Source organism: Arvicola amphibius, chromosome 1 (assembly GCF_903992535.2).
Source record: "Arvicola amphibius chromosome 1, mArvAmp1.2, whole genome shotgun sequence".
Taxonomy (NCBI): domain Eukaryota; kingdom Metazoa; phylum Chordata; class Mammalia; order Rodentia; family Cricetidae; genus Arvicola; species Arvicola amphibius.
Genome location: NC_052047.1, coordinates 118,126,695 through 118,146,317, shown reverse-complemented (window position 1 = coordinate 118,146,317; position 19,623 = coordinate 118,126,695). Strand labels below are relative to the sequence as shown.

The window sequence follows — 19,623 nt, the reverse complement described above, 5'->3', positions numbered from 1 at the left end:
TGTGCCCTCTCTTGTATGCAGTCCCCCGTTCATAGCCATCTCCCAGCTGAGTTCTCTGGTCTTTGGAATCTTTGAGGACAGTGCCTGAAGTTGGGATTCCTTTTATCTCAGAATTCAAGGGATAAGATTAAATGAGTTGTTTTGTTTTGTTTCAGTGCCAGGGATCAAATTGAGGGTCTTGCTAACACTAGACAAGTACACTATCACCCAGCCAGATCCCCAGCCCAATAAGGTCTTTTTAATAATAGAGTTCTGTTTCCCCGTAAGTCAAACGACTTTCAGCCATTGCCTTGACCACTAGAAGGGAAACCTGCCATAGTTTCTATATTTTGACTAAAAAAGTCACCGGTTAGGTGTTGCTAAGAAACCATTGTGGTCTCAGCTACTCGGTTGGCATCTTGAGCTTTCTGGAGAGAAGTGGCTTGGTAGTAAAAATGAACTGTACCTGGGATTTAGTGGTGATGCAGGAGTGGTGCAGATCTTACAGTGCCCCTAGTTCTCAGAAAGTCGTCTTAATGCACAAGCTGTCTTGTGAAGAGAAGTTTTCACCCCATTTAAAATGGAAACGGAGGCCCAAAGAGCCGATTTGTGGAAGAGTGAAAACACATCAGAGTTCACTGAAATCCTGTCGTCTCTGATCTTGCTCTTTCCCCTCCCCTGGTTGGGGGTTGGCCTTGGGTTTGTGATAGCTCAGATCTATATCTCACAGATCTTGGGGCTTGGCACTTGGAACTTGGGATCTCTTTATGGCAGACCATTTATTTATTAAGTATACAGTGTTCTGTCTGTATGCATGCCTGCAGGCCAGAAGAGGGCACCAAATCTCATTACTGTGATGGCTGTGAGCCACCATGTGGTTGCTGGGAGTTGAACTCAGGACCTTTGGAAGAGCAGGCAGTGCTCTTAACCACTGAGCCATCTCTCCGGCCCCCTCAGTTCATTGTTTTTAACTTAATTTAAAATTTTACAGTTCTAGGGATTGAACCTAGGTTTTCATGAGTACTAGGCAAGCACTCTATCCCTGAGCTACAGTCAAGTTCTTCTTTTACTTTTTTGTTTTGTTTTGTTTTGGTTTAGTTTTTCTGAAACAGGGTTTCTCTGTAGCTTTGGGGTTTGTCCTGGAACTTGTTCTGTAGACCAGGTTAGTCTCAAACTCACAGAGATCCCACCTTCCTCTGCTTCTTCAGTGCTGGGATTAAAGGCTTGCGCCACCACCGCCCAACATTCTTGTACTTTGAGCATCTGTTCTCGGAGCTTGGCTGACCTGTCTGTAGTGACTTGCAGAAGTGAAGGTTCCTGCTGTGTTGACACTCAGGTGCCCAGAGCAAATGGCTTCCGCATTTATAAAGGTTCTGGCTCTGCCTATCAGGTTATGAGCACTTTGTCTTGAGGCAGAGAAAGTCACTTCTTGGCTACAGTCGCATAGAATCCAGCCCTTTCCCAATGGGACTTCTCCCGGCTGATTTCGTCTACTCTTCATTTCTTTTGTTTGGTTCTGACAGGAGGCAGCTGAGCTCAAAGTTTAGCTCACTGTTTTGAACTTCAGCCCACACCCCTGCAGCAAAATAATCTGCATTCATGTAGCTTAAGTGAAGGAAAGGGAGGTCTTTGTTTCAGCCATCCCACTGTCCTGGGAATCCAGACAGCACAGAAACCCAACAAGCAGGCTTACAGTGAATAGATCTTATTTAACGACACTAAGAGTCTGAACATGCAGGTTCTGTGGTCTCCTCCGTAGGATGCAGTGTGCCTGAGGACATGCTGATGGGAACTATTTGTCTTCTGGGGACATTCTTGGGTGAAACTCATTAGTGGAGAATATCCAGGCTGCGGGCTCGAAGACAGATCAGTATGTCTGTCCGGCCATATTCTTCAGTAGGGAACTTTCCTGCCCAGTAGCCTAGCTGAAGCAAATGCACCAGGTCTCCCTCTGTTGAATGATGCCCTGTTCACTCATTCTGGGTCCCCTGGCTTATCTGTTCAGGAGGCTTCATAAATACATCCTGGGTGCTCCCGTGCTTAAATCAATAGGCTAAACTGCTATGGAAGCTTTCATGAGAGTCAGCTTTTCATCCCACTGAGGAAATTTCTCATGTCTATCTTTGATATAAAACGGATTGCTAGTTGTGATTCTAGTAAATAACTTGTAGTCATTTCTAAGGTCATCTCTCAGTGTGATCCATTGTGAGGGGATCTAGCAAACACCCTCTGAAGGCTGGCCTTATCTTGGATGGCTAGACTGCATGTGTCTGTCTTCATTCTTTCAGAGTGCCGGGTCAGGCTGCATATAACACTGAAGACTGTTGGTTGAATGGGGATCTTTCTTGCAGCATTAGTAGACAACATAGTCACCTTCCTAGGGCAGATTTTGGGTTTTCCTTTCCTTCCCTGCCCCCCACTGCTTCTTAGATGTCAGTGGTGTGGCCATAACCAGTCTTATTTCAAACAAAATCTCTCTGTATCTGGTTCCTCCAGCTGGAGCTCTGTCCTCTTCTTACCCAAACCTGTGGCCAAGTTTTGTTTTTTGGCATGCTATTGGCTGAGAAAACTCCCAGCCAGCTAGTACCCATGGCCAGGGGTAAAGTTATGATGGCCAGACTAAGGCAAAGAAATGGCAAAGCTCTCACTCATTCTGGGTTTCCTGGACCAGCCACAGATCCAGATAGGTAGGTCTCTGTGAGTTTGAGGACAGCCAGGGCAGTTACACAGAAAAATCCTGTCTCCCCCCCCCCCCCCGCCAAAAAAAAGACAGGAAAAATGTTTTTATTAAAGTATGTTGGGTTTTTTTTGTTTTGTTTTGTTTGAAATAGGGTTTCAATATATGACTCTGGCTGTTCTGGAACTCACTGTGTAGACCCTGTTGGCCTTGAACTCACAGAGATCCACCTCCTCTGCTTCCTGAGTGCTGGGATTAAAGATATGTGTTAATTTACCTTGCATGCTAAAATAGTTTAAAACCTCAGATACAAGTAAGATCACGAACACATCACAGTTACAGAGAAAAACAAATAAAGCTAACAAACAAACCCAAAACAACACCCTCAAAATCAAACCAGACATAACAGAAAGGACAGACATAAATAAATGTTAAAATGCTTTTGTTTGGGGTGACTGGACTATGGAGGATCCTCCTCCTCAGTTCACCATTTAACTTTTTTGTATTTTCTTAAATATCCTATAATGTTTCTATTAATATCTCAAAGGAAATCCAATTGAACTTGGTAAAGTCACAGCTAAACCTTTTGTGAGATTGCCTTTTAGATCTTGAATTTGTGTGTGTATGTATATCTGTGTGTCTGTAGGTCAGAGGACAGTTAGTAGGAATTGGTTCTCTCTTTTACCATGGAGGTCCCAGGTATTGAACTCAGGTCCTCAGACTTGGAGGCAAGCACCTTTATCCCCTCTTACCCACCCACTGTGTCTTAGATTTCAGTGGGGGAAAAAAGTTGCCTAACAGGCAACCCAAGAGTTCTCCTTCCTTGACCTCCCTCTGGAAAGCTGGGCAGGACCAGGTCCTGGGGAGATGGCTGGTTGTCCTGCTGAGAGGCAGAGATATGGCACAGCAGCCTCATAGAGCCTCTTCCCACTCCCAAACTATGAATTTGCTGCTGCAGCCTCTGCCAAGGGAGAGGCTCAGCCTGCTGACATTTCCCCATCTGAACAGGGAGCAGTAACAATGTTTTGGCTGCGATGGAAGCTGTGGGCAGGGATTCTGGATGAGTCTGGCTGATATGGAGTCAGCCGACTTTCCGCCTGGTGGGTAGTGCATTTGCCACTGCTGAGCATCTCATGGGGCTGGCCCACTGGGAAGCTAATGCCTGTCTGCTGCAGGGGAAGCCTAGTGGCCATACAACTTCTGCAGAGAAGTCGCCTCCTGGGGCAGTGCTGGTGTTGAGACTCAGAGCGCTACAAGGATCCGTGTCTTTTGAGCAGTGGTGGTGCCTGAAGGGAGCATGGTATCTCTAGGTGAAGACCAGAATTTTTCCATCCCGCCCTGTAAAAGCAAGTGATGCAGGACATTCTGAGCACTTTACTCTCAGCTTCGTCTGGCCTGGATCCTCCAGCTCTGTCTTTTTGGGGTCCTGGCTAAGTCCTCCGAAGTAATTTTTCTCAACTCCTGAAGCAGGAAGCCTCAACAATATATTATATGTAGACCTGCCTGGATCCTGCTGCCTATTGGAGCAGCAGAAAAAATGCAGACAAGGAATGCAGTGGTTTCTGCTTTCTGCTCAGGGACAGCCTACAGATTGTGGAGCTGGCAGGGTCTTGTCGTCCTGCATCATTCTGTTCAAGGATAGGTATTGAGTGAAGGCTTTGACACTTCTTTATGATAAAGACTGATACAGAAATGGGCTCCTCAGAAAGCAGGTGAGAAGGATGTTCTTCCACATCTTTAGAGTGGCGCTCTGAGCTCTGAGCCACCCTGAGCCTCTCAGCAGGAAGTCCATGTGGCTGGGATGCTGATGGGGAAGCACTAGGGTTCCCTACTGTGGCCTTACAGATACTTCATGACTTCCTGCTATCCAGGCATGGCACAGGGGGTTAATATCTCCAGTAGCTCTATTTTGGGGCAAATGGAGTGTTCCCAGAATAGGACTCTTTGTTGAGGAGGTCTATTTTGGGCAGCAAGCCCCACTGGTGTTTATGTAAGCATTCTCTGTGTATATCTGGGGGTGTGGATGTGTGCGCAAGTGATTTCTTGTTACTAATTATAAATAGCTTCTTTGGGGAGTTGGGGAAGTGGAGGTGTGTGTGTGTGTATGTATAATGTATGATGACTCCCTCCTTCTGTGAAGAGTATTGTGCGCCTTGAGCAGTTGCCAGGACACCCTAGTAAGAGAATGAGTGTGGGTACCTTAAGATCACAGACAGGGAGTGCGGTGTGTACCATTTTCTGGAATGTCTGGCTGTGATGGTGTGTCCATCTGCCATCTTCTTGGTCCTCTGAAGGACGGGGACAGGTGGATTTTGTGACCTCTGTCTACAGTCTGGAATCAGATGACCTCCAAAAACTGGGACCTGAGTTGGTCTGATGCCAAGCAACCAGCTCCAGCATAGGACAGGTCATAGACTGGGCTTTCCACTCTGCAGCTGGGCACATACTCACAGGATTCCCCTACACCTTCCTGCAGGCCACACCCACATATGTCGAAGCAAGAGAGAAACCAAAGACCGTCCAGCATGGTCAGTGAGACGTCCACGGCTGGGACCACATCCACCCTGGAAGCCAAGCCGGGACCCAAGGTGAGTCCCCCATCACCTTGTATTTTTCCAAGCCCATTTGTAACCAGAAGTCCATTTGATTATCACAGTTTTGTGGGGTTCACCCATAAGAAATGCTCCCCCCAAAATTACAGATCAGGAAATAGAAGCCGAGAGAGGTGGTAGCCCTTGTCCAAGGAAACGGGTGGTTGCTGATTGACCAAGACTGGCATCTAGTTCCTTGAGTGCATTCTTCACTGTCTTGGCGTGTGCTCAGAAAACAACACCTCTGTTTACGTGTATATTGTGTTAGATCCTGGCAAGTTTCAGTGACAGACAGGCTTGAAGAGCAAAATGCCCAGATGTTTTTGTTCAAAATGTAGGATCACAAACTTAGACAGGTGAACCAGATTGGAGGAGCGAGTATTGGATACTGACAAAGTCAGGAACTGAAAGTGACTTTGTTTCAGAATGCCATGGCAACAGCTCTTAATGGAAAACTCCCTTAACTCACTTCGCTCTGTGTGAACCATGAGAAGTTTGCTGTGTCTGGGTCGTGCCATTTGGCTGGGAGGGATGCTGTGATCAAGGGCACACAGTGACAGCAGGGTGCAAACAGTCCTCCTGTCACACGACATGTGTGTGCCCCACTCAGTCCCTGACGCTAGGACAGAGTCTGCTTTTCCTAGATCCTCAAGTCCAGCGGCAAAGTGCACAGCTTTGGGAAGAGAGACCAGGCCATTCGGAGGAACCTCAATGTCCCGGTGGTGGTGAGGGGCTGGCTGCACAAGCAGGTGAGGACGCTGAGGTGGGAGTGAGATGGAAGAGTGAATCTTGCTTGCTTCTCTCTCCTCCGGCCTTGGGAGGCTGTGAGTAGCTGGAGAAGCTTCTTGTTCCAGAGTTTGTTTGGGGCAGGTGGGTTCTGCCCACTGTGCACAGTGACCTGTTAATTGTTTGTGAGTGAGCTGTTTACTTAGGGTTGCAGCTTCCCTTCCCAAAACCACTACACCACTTGGCCCGGTGCTCTTGGTGACCAGGGGCTGGTCAGATGCAGCGTGGGGTGATGGAGATGAGGGGAGAGGGCTGCATATTGAAGCCCAGGGCTACAGTGTAAACAGATGAGTCAGCCAGAACCCAGCTCCACGTTCACCCTTTGCCAGCACTGCCTTCCTAGTGACAGTGCCTTTGTCATCGTTTAGTTACAAGTGCTATCTTTTCCTTGCCTGAAATGATTTTTGGTTTTTCGAGGCAGAGTTTCTCTGTGTAGCTTTGGAGCCTGTCCTGGAATTCTCTCTATAGATCAGGTTGGTCTCAAACTCACAGAGATCCTCTGCCTCCTGAGTGTTGGGATTAAAGGTGTGCGCCACACCGCCCGGCCCTTGCCTAGGATGTATGGCTAGCTCCCTAGCACTTGGAAACCCAAATCTGCCAGATTCATCACTTGCTTCCTGCCCACCCTCTCTCCAGTCACTTTCCCTGGATCTTAGTAATGAGGAGCCATCATTCCTCTCTCAGGTGTGCAGGGAGGAGACCTCAACACCATCACCTGCTCCTTCTTTCCCCACATCTGTTTAGCCAGGAAACGTGGCAACCCTGTCTCATGAGGCTGTCCTTCAGCTTCCTGACCCATACGCCCTCATTGCTTTGTCTCTGATCTTTCAGACAGCTCTGAGCTTCCAACCCCAGAACTATGTCTCGTTGGCCCCTTCCTTTTCTCCTTGTCATTTCTTCATTCATTTGCTCCCCGTGTCTGTGCCGTGGTTTGTGGGGCTCACACAACGTGTGTGAAGAGGTAAATAAGGTTTTCTCAGGAGCCTGTCATCTGCAGAGGGAAACAAAGAAGGCATTTTTCACATCACACTGTCACACATCCCTAATCTGTCACCTACTAGCATCTACAAAAGCCAGTGAGACTCCAGGAGCAATGACGCCCATTTGAGGATAGCATTTGTGAGAACTTTGCACTGTACACTGTATAGGAGGGGTTCCGGAGCCCCCTTCTCATGGAAGCGGAGTCCCAAACCTCTTTATCAGCTCCTGGTCATATGTCTGCTTTCATAGCTCTGGTCTTTCCTCTTTTCTTACATGGCTGTCTTCATCTGACATGCCCTGTTAAGGAAAGGACACTGGTTGGAAATGTGGCAGGAGAGGGAGAGGACTGTAAATAATTCTTCCCACCTCCCACCCCTTTTGCTGCTCTGCTTCCATAACGGTCTGTTTAGAGCGTTGCATACTCAAAGCAGAAGCAGAGCTGTGCTCCCTCAGCCCAGGAAGCTTCCCCAAGGAAGTGGCCTTTGAACCATGTATGGAAGATGGATAAAGGCCTGCCAGTAAAAAGAAGGGAAATGCTGTATAGACTGTAGAAATTATTTGACCAGTCTGCAAAACTGACCATGGATGACAACATCAAGTTAATTTGATTTTGGCACTTTAGTGTGTGTTGTGGGATAGGGGTGCATAGCAAACAAGTCTCATGTCATATTTAGGGTTGGAAACTGTTCTTCTGTTGGTTTTATTTGTTTGTTTTGTTTGTTCGTTTTTGTTTTTCAGGACAGGGTTTCCTGGCTGTCCTAGAACTCTCTGTAGACCAGGCTGGCCTCAAAACTCACAGAAATCCACCTGCCTCTGCTGCCCAAGTGCTGGGATTAAAGGCATGCACCACCACCGCCAGGGCTGTTCTATTTTAATTCAAGCCTGTCAAAACTTCTGACTAGGAAAATACTTTATTTTTATGTGTATGAATATTTTGTTTGCATGTGTGTATGTGTGCCATGCTCGTGCTTGGTGACCATGGAAGCCAGAAAAGGACATCTCATCCCTTGAAACTGGAGTGGAAACAGTTGTGAGCTGTCACGTGGTTCTAAGAACTAAACTCAGATTCCTACTAGAGCAGCAAGTGCTCTTAACCACTAAGCTATTTCTCCAGCTTCAAGGAGAGATCCCCCTCCTTTGGTTTTTTTTGAGACAGGATTTCACTGTGTAACTGCCCTGGCTGTCCTGGAACCCACTCTGTAGACCAGGCTGGCCTCGAACTCACCAAGATACACCTGTCTCTGCCTGCAGAGTGCTGGAATTAAGGGTGTGTGCCACCACCGCCTGGCAAGGAAAGATGTTTTGTCAGTTAAACCCAGCTCTGAGATTCTCTTAGGTGTTGGAGAAAACTGATATATAATATAGCTATTTTCTTTGTAATCAAGTTTTTTGGTTTGTTTGTTTTAGACTTTTGTTATGAGAAAATTTGATTGCAAAGAGAACTCAGACCTTTACATTGAATGAAAAGAAAATAACAAAATCAGTCCTGTGTTAGAAAACGGAGTTGATTAGCTGAGAGCTTTGTCTCAATTACCTAACTTAAAAAATTATTCAATACTACCCTATGTAAATTCACTTTCTAATCAGAATGAATGAAGATATTTTGTAGCCTAGGTCCTAAAACAAAACCAAAATACTTCATTTTTAATAAGAATTTATTATCAGTAGTTAACGTCTATTTTTGAACTTTCCTTTCTTAGAAGTAAATGGATTATAATAATTTGTTCCTAGGAGACCAGAAAACCTTACTTCCTGAGATAAACCATCAGTGAGTCTAAGTTAATGTCTATTTAAAGAGAGAGAATGTCATTGAAAGAGAGAGAAAATATAAGCCACCACTTAGTCTAAGTTTAATGTCCTGTTCGAAGAATAGCTATTCAGTAAGATGTCTGGCTTATCGAAAAAACGCGGGGGGGGGGGGGGGGGGGGGAGAATATGGGGGCCAGAGATGTGGCTCAGTGGATAGGGTGCGTGTGAGACAAGCACAGGTTCGGGACCGGATCTCAGGGCCGCATAAACCAGGCCTAGTGTTGCCCACCTACAGTCCCAACACTCAGGAGGTGGAAGGGAAGGGTTACAAGTTCAAGGTCATCCTCAGCTATGTAGTGAATTTGAGGTCAGCCTGGGCTACATGAGACCATCTCATTAAAAAGTAAAGTAAAATAAAAATAAAAGAGATGTGGTGGTATACGTCTTTAACCCCAGCACTCAAGAGGCAGAGGCAAGTGGATCTCTGAGTTCATGGCCAGCCTGGTCTACAGAGTAAGTTCTAAGACAGCCAGGGTTATACATGGGAACCCTGTCTCTATCGACAGACAGACAGACAAGCAGACAGATAAAAGAGAAGTGCCAACAGTTGGCTCGTTGGGTAAAAGCACATACCACTCTTGCAGAGGACCCAAGGTCAGTTCTTAGCATCCACATCAGTTACTCACAGTGGCCTATTACTCTAGCTCTAGGGCTCTAACATCCTCTTCTGGCTCCTGTGGACGGACACACACACACACACACACACACACGCACGCACACATACACACACACGAATATTAAAATACATTTAAATATTTACACTTATTTTGAGTATCTGGGCATCTTTCCTGATGTATATTATAAACAGGTGTGTGGAGTCCAGAAAAGGATATCAGATGCCCTGGGACTCCAATTACAAATGGTTGTGAGTTGCCATCTGAGTTCTAGAAATTGAGCCCAGATCCTCTGGAAGAGCAGTTAGTACTCTTAACTCCTGAGCCATCTCTCTAGCCCTGAAAATAAATCTTAAAAAATAAAAATGTGGCTGGGCGGTGGTGGCGCACGCCTTTAATCTCAGCACTCAGCACTCAGGAGGCAGAGGCAGGCGGATCTTTGTGAATTCGAGGCCAGCCTTATCTACAAGAGCTAGTTTCAGGACAGGCCCCAAAGCTACAGAGAAACCCTGTCTCGAAAAACCAAAAAATAAAATAAAATAAAATAAAAATGAGAAAGAGGGCTGTGGGCAGGTCTTGGCTCTGGGATCAGCTTTCTATGAGTAGAGGGGTGGGGTGTAATAGGCTCCCCTGACTGTTATCTGTGCTTTGCAGGACAGCTCCGGGATGAGGCTGTGGAAAAGACGGTGGTTCGTGCTCGCTGATTACTGTTTGTTTTATTATAAAGGTGAGCTGGAGTCTCAGTCTAGGCTGGAGAGGCTGGTGAGGGAGTCCATTGTTAGAGCAGTGTCCTGCTACTCAGCCTGTTACCCTGTGAATGTGTTCACTGGTGTATATGGCTGGTGGCTGCAGCTTTACCCCTGCAGGCCCCAGAAGTTCAACTTGTTGAATTCAAGTAAGAAAGATTCAGTTATGGTCTCAAGACCCAGAGTCACGTGGGCTTTGCCCCACTTGGACACAGGTTACCTTGGAGGCCCTGGAGAGCTGAAAAGCAGTGGATGCTGTCTAGGTGTCTCCTGTGGTACTGAACAGGACACTTGAGTTGAATTTCCCATTCGGGCATTTATGGAGCTCTGTATAAAGTCAGGGACTGAGCAGTGTGGAATCTCAAAATACGGAAGAGAAAGGGAAGTATGGACTCTCCTGAGTGCTTTTGAAGTCACCAAAATCCTTAGGTTTCTCAGGGGAAATAGCAAGTGCTTGTCTTTGGGAATTCTGGGAAGAGGTTTTTAGAAGGTTTAGGATTTGCATTTGGCATTTTAAGGATGGTGGGTGTTTTGTCTGTGTGGGAGGAGATAGGCATTGCAAGGACACACTTGAGGGAAGTTCTAGATGCATAAGGAGTTGGAAGGACAGACACATCTGTGCGGGCCAGATGAGATAATCCCAGGGATTATCCTAGGAGATGAGGTTCAAGGAGTGGATGGGGGCTAAATGCAAGGGCTGTCACAGAAAGCGGGGCGGGGGCACTGGGCTTAGTGTCCAGTGGAGAGGGATGTGGTTGGAGGAAGGGAGAGCAGAAGTGCCACTCTTGTCTCTGCCCCACAACGTGTGGCATGCTGTCCTACTGGCAGAGTGAGCGGAGAGTATACTCATGCCCCTCTCTGCCTTGGGGAAAGTGCCCTGTGGGCCTCACTTCTGTGGTCCTGTTAGTGCAGAGGTGCCGGTAAGCATTTGGAACATGGAAAGGAGACGGTGCAGACAGGATTCCCAGAATGCTGTTCTGATGTGTTTTTCCATCCAAAGACAGCCGAGAAGAAGCAGTTCTCGGAAGCATCCCTCTGCCCAGCTATGTCATCTCCCCTGTGGCCCCCGAGGATCGCATCAGCCGCAAGTATTCCTTTAAGGTACTGTCTTTCTTCGGTCATTCATGCCATCTTAAGAAACAGTGTTCTCAGGAACACCTTCATGAACAGGAAAGAAAGTTAGGAGGCTAAAGAGTCTCAGACTCAGACTAACAAAGTCTAAATGACTTAATAAAATCATGGCCAAGCATGGTAGGCCCACACCTGTAATCCGGTATCCGGGAGGCAGAGGCAGGCAGATCAAAGCCAGCCTTGTCTGGTCTACATAACCTATTGGTCTACCCTAGCCTCGCCAGGGCAACATAGTGAGACACTATCTTTATTTTTTATTTTATTTTTCTTAAAAAACGGTTATCACCCTAGGCATGAAGTGCAGCCCCTTCTATTCTGTAGTCCAGGAGCTGCCCTGAAATCATTTTGTTCAGTGGCTTCTAGAATTATCTTTGGTGGTAAAATCTTCTTCAGAAAGTCTTCCCTTTCTGGGCATAGTGGTTCCTTTTCTGTGCTGTGACCAGAAGCAACGTATAGGAGAAAGGGTTTATTTTGGGTTACAGTTGCAGAGGCATGAGTTCCTCATGGCAGGGAGGTGTGAAGTGGAAGCTGAGTTCACTTTTTAAACTGTAAGTGCAAATGAAGCGGGGGGAGGGTTACTGGACGTGGCTTGAAGCTTTTAATCTCCAAGCCCACCCCCAATAGCTTTCTCCCTCCAGTGAGGCTGCACCTCCTGAACCTTATCAGACAGCACCACTTCGGAGCTAAGTGTTCAAATACTGGAGCCTATGGGGATGCTTTTCATTTGAACTACCACACTAGGATTGAGCGTCACTGGGGGTAAATAATTGCGGACCAGGAGAGACAGACTTTGGAGTGGCGTCGTGGTAGTTTGTCATGGCTGTGTACAGTTTATCATCACACTTCATTGTGAAATGGGAGATAGATGCCGAGGAAGCATGTTCTTGTGTCCTCACCCCTCCCTTCTGTCCTTCAGCCAGTGGTCTTTCCAAGATCCAGTCACATCCTTTTGCAGCCCGAGCTTGGCTCCCTCAGTAGCATCTCACTGATCTCTAATTGAACACAGATCCTTAATGTGATCTGTAAGGTCCTGACCGAGCACCCCACCCAGGCAGCATCATAGCCTCGCCATGTGCCACCCTTCCCTTTCCTCCCCCGAGCCGACCTGCTGGCCTCATCTATGAAGATAAATACTAAGTGCTTCTCAGGGCCTGAGAGTCTCTTCCTCTCATTCAGGAAGAAGGCATCTTGAATGTCTATCCTCAGATGATTCTAGGTCAGGTGCTGTTCCCCTTTTCCCTCTTCCACAGCGTCCCAAACTCTGTGTATGTGTCTGTGTCCGTGTGTCTGTGTCCGTGTGTGTGTGTGTGTGTGTGTGCGCGTGCGCGTGCCCCTTCTAATACAGTGCTTTTCATGTACTAAACACTCAACAGACGCCTAATTATTGCGAGGGGAATAAACTTGAGAATCTGTCATTTGGGGACCTTTGCATGCTCCTTTATTATCCATGGTGGTTCTTACTGTCCTGAAATCTGATCTTGGGGTTCGAGGGGGGAGGAGCTGGGCATCCTTAGTGTTGTACTGGCATAGCCATGTCCTGGGGCAGACTTTCTGAGGTAGATGCCCGTTACTCTCATCCTAGTTTCCGTTTGCTGTAGCCTGGTTTCTGTCCAGTCATGCAAAGTTGCCTAGTAGGGTTGTGCTAGCTGAGGAGCCCAGAGCGGGGAGGAAGGGACCATCTCCAAGACCTCTTGCTGGACCAAGGATACCTCCTCAGTCACAGTACTGTGAGTGTAGGTCACTGGGCCAGGTGACAGAGGAACTGGTATCTTTCTTACCCTAACTGTCAGAGCCTCTGATTGCCTCAGCACAGGCAGAGTGGAGCCGGGAACCTGGTCTTCAGGTGAGCAACTAGGCACAAGCCTGCAGGCAGTGACTAGAGACCAAGGCTCTGTGCTCTGGCATGACTGCTGACTCCTGTGCTAGCTGCATGCTTGAAGTGTGCCCAGGCCAGGTGAGGCTGGCTCTCAGGATTCTTGTAATACAGGAACTTGCTCTTTTGAAAGGCCGCACTGAAGACCTTCCTGCATTTGCATCTGATGAGCTAGTGACTATCCCAGAACCCTCTGTGTGCAGAGACTCTTGGGCCTCATGGTCCAGGAGAACCTATCTAAGGATTTCCATTGCTAGCTGGTTAGGCATGCACGAGTCTCTTTTTGTTCTTTTTTTGCCATAGCTCTTGCTTGCTGAAACAGAGGGGACCAAAAGAACACCTAAGACGTTCAAAGTGAGGATATGGGGTTTCTTTTGCCACCGTGGGGACCTTGGCTGCAGGCAGAGTCTGCCTAGTCTCTCTGGACACTGGGTTGGTAGACTCAGACATGTTAGTATGAGAACTAGACCCATAGCTAAGTGTACTGTGGGACTTGGATGTCAAGTGTGAGGAAATGCTGAAGGTTTAAGGCCTCTCTGAGAGGATTTGTCCATCCATCCTGAAAACATGCCACTCCCCAGCTTACAGCTGTTTCCTCTGACTGGTCACTGTTAGGGCCTACCTTTTGTGCGAGATCCACAGTGCAGAATTGACTACAGTTTTGTAGAGGACCTGTAGCATCACACAGAGAAGCCTGGGCTGGGAGTCAGACCAGGCTCTAACTCTCCGCTCATATTCATTCATTCGAAAATCAGTGGGCACATACCGTACGCTGGGCACTACTCCTGGGTATATAGTGGGGAACAAAGCAGGAAAGTTTCCTTTTCGTGTGACGTTTGTAAAATGACAGTGTCCGGTGATGGTGCCCATCTGTTCCAGATGTGGTGTGGGAGAGTCACCAAACCTTTCAGATTCACTTGCCTCATCTGTAAAACAGTTCTGTCCCAACCTCTCCTGGCTGCTGGAATTAAAAAGAGACTAAAATTGTGAGCATGCCCAGGAGCCACAGGATGGGCACTTTCATAATCTTTCCCTTTCCTACACCATCTTCCTGTGTAGATGGGGTGAAGTTTTAACTGCAAAGTTAAGAGGCAGGACCCTGCCTTCTCGGGCACAGGATTCTGATATTTCATCCGGAAGCCATTGGAGTTGCTGATCTTTCTAGGCTTCCCACAAGGAGGCATGTATAGCCTTGGGGGACAAATGCAACCAGCACTGCAGAATTCCCAGTCAGATGTTGGTCAGCTCTGCCGGATCCACAGTGTCTTCTGAAAGGAGGATTGTTGCTTCTTTAGGTGCACATCACATTTCATTCCAGTTGAAGCTCAGGAAACTGAGCCACATCAGTCTCTGAGTATGACCATACTAAGAAAGTGGCATCTAGGTTGTGAAGACAAACTGGCTGACACTGGGGCTTCATCTAGCAGGAACACAGCCAGAGTACCGCTTGTTCTCGCTCGCAGAGAGAATGTGCACTAACCTGTCCGTCCCCTGCTGCAGGCTGTGCATACGGGCATGAGGGCGCTCATCTACAGTACCGCCGCAGCGGGCTCCCAGGCTGAGCACTCGGGCATGAGGACCTACTTCTTCAGTGCTGACACCCTGGAGGACATGAACGCCTGGGTCAGGGCCATGAACCAGGCCGCGCAGGTGCTGTCTCGATCGTCACTCAAGAGGTCAGTGCTGACGGAGGGTCCCGGGGTGGGAGCTAGAACACTCCATGGGGCTGCAGCTCCACTGGCCATGCTGTGTTCAGTATGGCCGTCTCTCTCAAGTGCATTTTCGTAGCACATGCATCTCTCCAGGCTGGCAGTTCCTCTAGACGGCATCCAATGCCTTGGTGCCTATGCCCTGGCTCCTTAGGATGCACAGCCGTGGGATCTGACATATCATGTTCTCAGATTTTCTTGTTTGTGGTAGAAGGGATAGAGATATTCCAAATCACATTCCCAGGTAACCTCTGTTAGGTTAATTGATAGCCTTTAAAATAACTTTCTGTTTATGAAATAGATATGTACAGATATATGTAGGTTTCTTTCTTACCTTTAAAGTATGTATGTATGTATGTATGTATGTATGTATGTATGTATGTATGGTGTGTGTGCTGATGCCATGGCACCACTTTGGAGGTCAGAGGACAGCTTTTGGAAATTTGTTCTCACCTTCCATGGCATGCATCCTAGGAACTGAACTCGGGTTGTCAGGATTGGTAGCGGGCATCTTACCCATTGGACCACCTTTCTTTTCATTTTAAAGCACATTATTAAAGAACATCCACATTATTTAGTACCAGTAGATATAGATCACTATATCAGTCTGTGTTCTGCTGCTAAAACAAAATACCCAAGTCTAGGTAATATATAAAGAAAAGAGTTTTACTAGCCTCATAGTCTTGGAGGCTGAAGTCTAACCAGCGTGGTTTGGAATCTACCATGAACTCCCCATACACACACTGGTTATACTATATCAAAGGCAAGTGTCACCATGATGGGAGCTCCTGCAAGAGGGAGATCAGTATCCGTTGCTTTTGCTGCAGCATTGGCAAAGACTTAATTGCCTTGACCTGGCGCTAAGCCCTGTCTCTTACTCCTATCACATTTGAGACCAAATTTGTGAACTTCTAGGATGAAAACCACATCCAAACCCTGGTAACTGTTCAGTTTGCCACAGTGTGCCACTGTGAGGTGTCCACCGTGTGACTGTCATGTCTTCAGACATGTGCAAATCCTTGGCCAGAGCCCTGACATGTGTTTCCTAAGCTAGTCTTATAAATAGGTCCTAGGTCAAAAACCCTCTGCCAGCTCTTCACACGCGAGCTCTGCAGACTGCTGGTGAAAATGCCACCCCTTTTTATTTTATGTAGTCCCACCCGTTGTCCCTTAAGCAGCAAGTGTGCTCCACTTGTGAGTGTTGGCTCACGTGTCCTTACTGGCAGTCGATCTTAGCAGTCTTTGGAGTTAACTGATCTGCTGTGTAGAGTCAGGTTATCTTTTGTTTTTGTTTTTATTTTTTTTTAAACACAGCTTCTCAGTTTGTAACCTAGACTGCTTTGAACTCACTGTAGTTTTACGTCAGACTCCAAAATGTAGAGAGCACAGCCTGAGCCACCGGACTCAGCAGTACCTGGTTATGTTAATGCTTGTGTCCCAGTGAAGTGAGGACAGGCAGAGAATGCTATTGGCTGTGTCGCAGGAGTGCTGTGACTGAAAGTGCCTCACGCCCGGAACCTTCGAGGATTAACTAATTCGCTGGCTAAGATTTGGACAGCTCTATTCCTACCAGCGAATTATAGTTGATACAGGTTTTGCAAGGGATCCTGCCTTAAGCATTTTCTCTGAAAATTATACCATTTTCACTCCTAACAAGCTCATAAAAAACTTATCCTATTTGCTCAAAGTTCTTTCAAAAGTTGGAAAAACTCTTGCCTTCTGAGTCAGAATAAAGACATGGTATCATTTTCCCTTAACAACCTGGGAGATGAAATGGCCAACCAAACAGAGACTCAATAATCTTCTGGGTTTCCAGAATAAGATGTTCAGACATTTGGTTAGTTACAATGTTTCGTCAGGCAGGACAGAATCTTGCCTCCCCTCCAGTCTGGTGATCCACTGCCCTCCCCTTCTCCCCGTTAGAGGTTGTGCCCCCCACCCCTGCAGCAGCCTCCTGTCTCCTGGTTCTCACCCAGATCTTCTGCCCTGTACTTTATTTAGGAATTGTGGCATCAGTCAGTACTGTTGATTGCAGGTGACTCTAACAGGATGGGGATTTACTGCTTCAGGGCCCTGCAGAGTTCAAGATACACCCAACTCTAGAGCAGCTGGGCTGGGGCTCAGAGACTGTCATCCTCTCAGGCTCTGGGCTGGATTCAGTCTTGGGCTCTGTGGGGAGGTCCAGGGAACATCTGGATCTGAGGGTTAAGGGCTTGTAGCACTCCTAGACTCTGACCATCCTGTTTGAAGCCCAGCAGCAGAGCCAGGAGGGGCTTGCCGGAGAAGCACTGAGCTGCACCCTCAAGTTGACCTCAGCCACACTGAGGCTCTTCACCGTCCATGGTGTCCAGAGAAGGCACTCATTGATATCACTGGCTGTTCAAAGCACATGCCTCACCCCCAGGACAACAGTGGAGTCCTGTGGGCCACAGGAGCTGAAAGCAGAAGTAAGGGCTTGTTCCATGGGAAGGCTGAGGGCATCAGGCTGAGAACCTGGAGATGGCTTGTTGGCATGAGTGGAACACCAGTAGCCATAACCAGGCTGACCAAAGCACCCCTGGTCTCCTGCTGTAGTATCATCTTTTTTATTTATATTTTGTTTTGTGTGTATGGATGTTTTGCCTGTTTGTATGTCTGTATGTGTCTGGTGCCCACTGGAGTAGGAAGAGGGTGTTGGATTCCCTGGAACTGGAGCTATAGACGGTTGTGAGCTGTCATGTGGGTGCTGGGCATCGAACCCAGGTCGTCTGGAAAGGCAGCCAGTGCCCCTAACTTCTGAGCCATGTCACCAGCCCACCCCACCTTCCCTTCCTTGAACACCTCCTCCCAGAGCTTAGTCTCTGCAGTCTTTCAGATGGGACTTCAGTTTCTAGCTTCCCTGCTGTTACTGTGAGAACTACTTGCATCTTTCACACATCAGTTTCTCACAGTTCTTAAGACCCTTCCAAGGATTAAACACCCTTAGAGGAATCTGGGATGCAGTCAGTACTCCCTGACAGACACGCCATCTTGTGTAGCTCCTGGCATAGTAACACCATCCACCTTTCTTTGTGCACCCTTCCAGTTTCAACTGTGAGTGTTTGAGAGAATCACACTCTCTTCTTTGCCAGTGTATCTCCTAGCAGTGTGCGTAGATCACCCCTAGCTCCTCAGGCCCTCCCTCTTCCTGTAGCTTTCTCCCAGGGAATTCCTTCTTGCACCTCCTTGATTGCACCTGATTTTCATCATTTTGTTTCCTACGTAAGTTTCAGATCCCCATGATACGCAACCCACCCCACTTCCTGGGGTGGAAGGGGAATGAGGTACCATCCTGTCTCCATCCCCCCGTCCCACCCTCTCTCTTCCTCTCCCTCTCCATTTCTGTCTTCTCACCATCACATCTGGGCCTCGTCTGATTTTCTGGGGCCATCTTGACATCCATCTTCCCAGCTTGTCTAAGGATGCCTTGCCTTTCTCGGAAAGCCAAAGCCTTGAGCAAGGAGGCCCGTTTGCATTTGAAGCTCACAAGAGGAGAGAGACGAGGGGTATCAGATGGTACCTCCAGTCTCCTCAGCTTCTAGTCCTGTCTTGGGACTGCAGGAACTTACATTCCAGTCACCTTTGGAATAAAATCCCGTTTCCTTGACAGACTTGACAGCTGCCATGTATGTCTGGTCCCTGCAAACTTATCTCTTGCCTTCCCTATTCTCAGTGCCCCAACCACCTGAGTCTCCCTGAACTTAGACCTGCACATTTGTTCATCTTTTATCCTGCAAATATTCGTGGAGGGTATTTGATACTGAAATCATGGCAGAGGAGAGGTAGTGTCTAAGTCAACCTGCATTTGGGAGTGGGGAGAAGATACCCTATAAAAGATGACTTTTACCAGGATCTAAGGACAGAGGCAGTAAGTAAGGGTGGGACCAGTGGGTGGGAAGCAGCCACTTTTTTGTGTGTGATCAAGAAAAGCCTCTTTAGGTGAGGGATGTGGAGGGAGAAGAGGCCTCATAGTACAAGGAAGTCAGATGGCGTAACTGAGGAAGAGCACATATGGGACTGGTGGATGACTCGGTGAGTCAAAGAGCTTGCTGAGCAGGCCTGACTAGAGTCCGGTCCCCAATGCCACGTTCAAGGGGGATGGGGTAACCGGATGCTGTGGCATGCATCTGCGCCTCATCACCATCTTGAAAAGCAGTTCACTTAGTACCTGGCCCAGAGTAAGTGCATGACTGTTTGGCTAGCTGGCGAGTGGAGGAGTTGGTGAACTAAACAGCTCTGAAACCTCTCTACCTGTAAGTTGCTCAGATAGAATTGGCATGGCGCTGGCAAGATGGTACAGTGGGTTGAGACACTTACCTCCAAGCCTGACATCCTGAGTTCGATTCCTCAGGACCCACAAGGTTGAAGGAGAGAATCAACCCCAACAAGTTGTCTTTTGTCCTCCACACCTGCTTCCCCAAAGAAAAGTTTAAAAAGTTGGAATGACAGAGTACAGTGTGAACCCTGCTCTGGGATTCTGTGTAAGGAACCAGCCATCTCAGAAATGGCCCCACGTTAAAGCTCTCTGAACTTTCTTTGGCCTTCCTTCCAGTCTCTGTTCACCCTGGGTGATACATAGCTGGACAAGCCTCATCGAAAGTACTTGATAAACGTATTTTCAGTCCTGTGTCTGCAGACTTTGGATCTGATCTGATGGGGTTGGAGTCCTGTGTGTGTCACTGGTACAGGGTCTGGCACAAAGTAGTTCA

The 19,623-nt window shown here is 47.7% G+C and overlaps 1 protein-coding gene across 1 annotated transcript in view; it reads left to right on the top strand.

Annotated features, from left to right (window-relative positions):
• Plekha7 (pleckstrin homology domain containing A7) overlaps positions 1-19,623 on the top strand; it is a 187,868-nt gene that overhangs the window by 123,924 nt on the left and 44,321 nt on the right. The window contains 5 exon segments of the mRNA XM_038328220.2: positions 5,133-5,244; positions 5,892-5,996; positions 10,092-10,164; positions 11,184-11,284; positions 14,688-14,863. Of these exon segments, the coding sequence (XP_038184148.1) occupies positions 5,133-5,244; positions 5,892-5,996; positions 10,092-10,164; positions 11,184-11,284; positions 14,688-14,863 (567 nt within the window).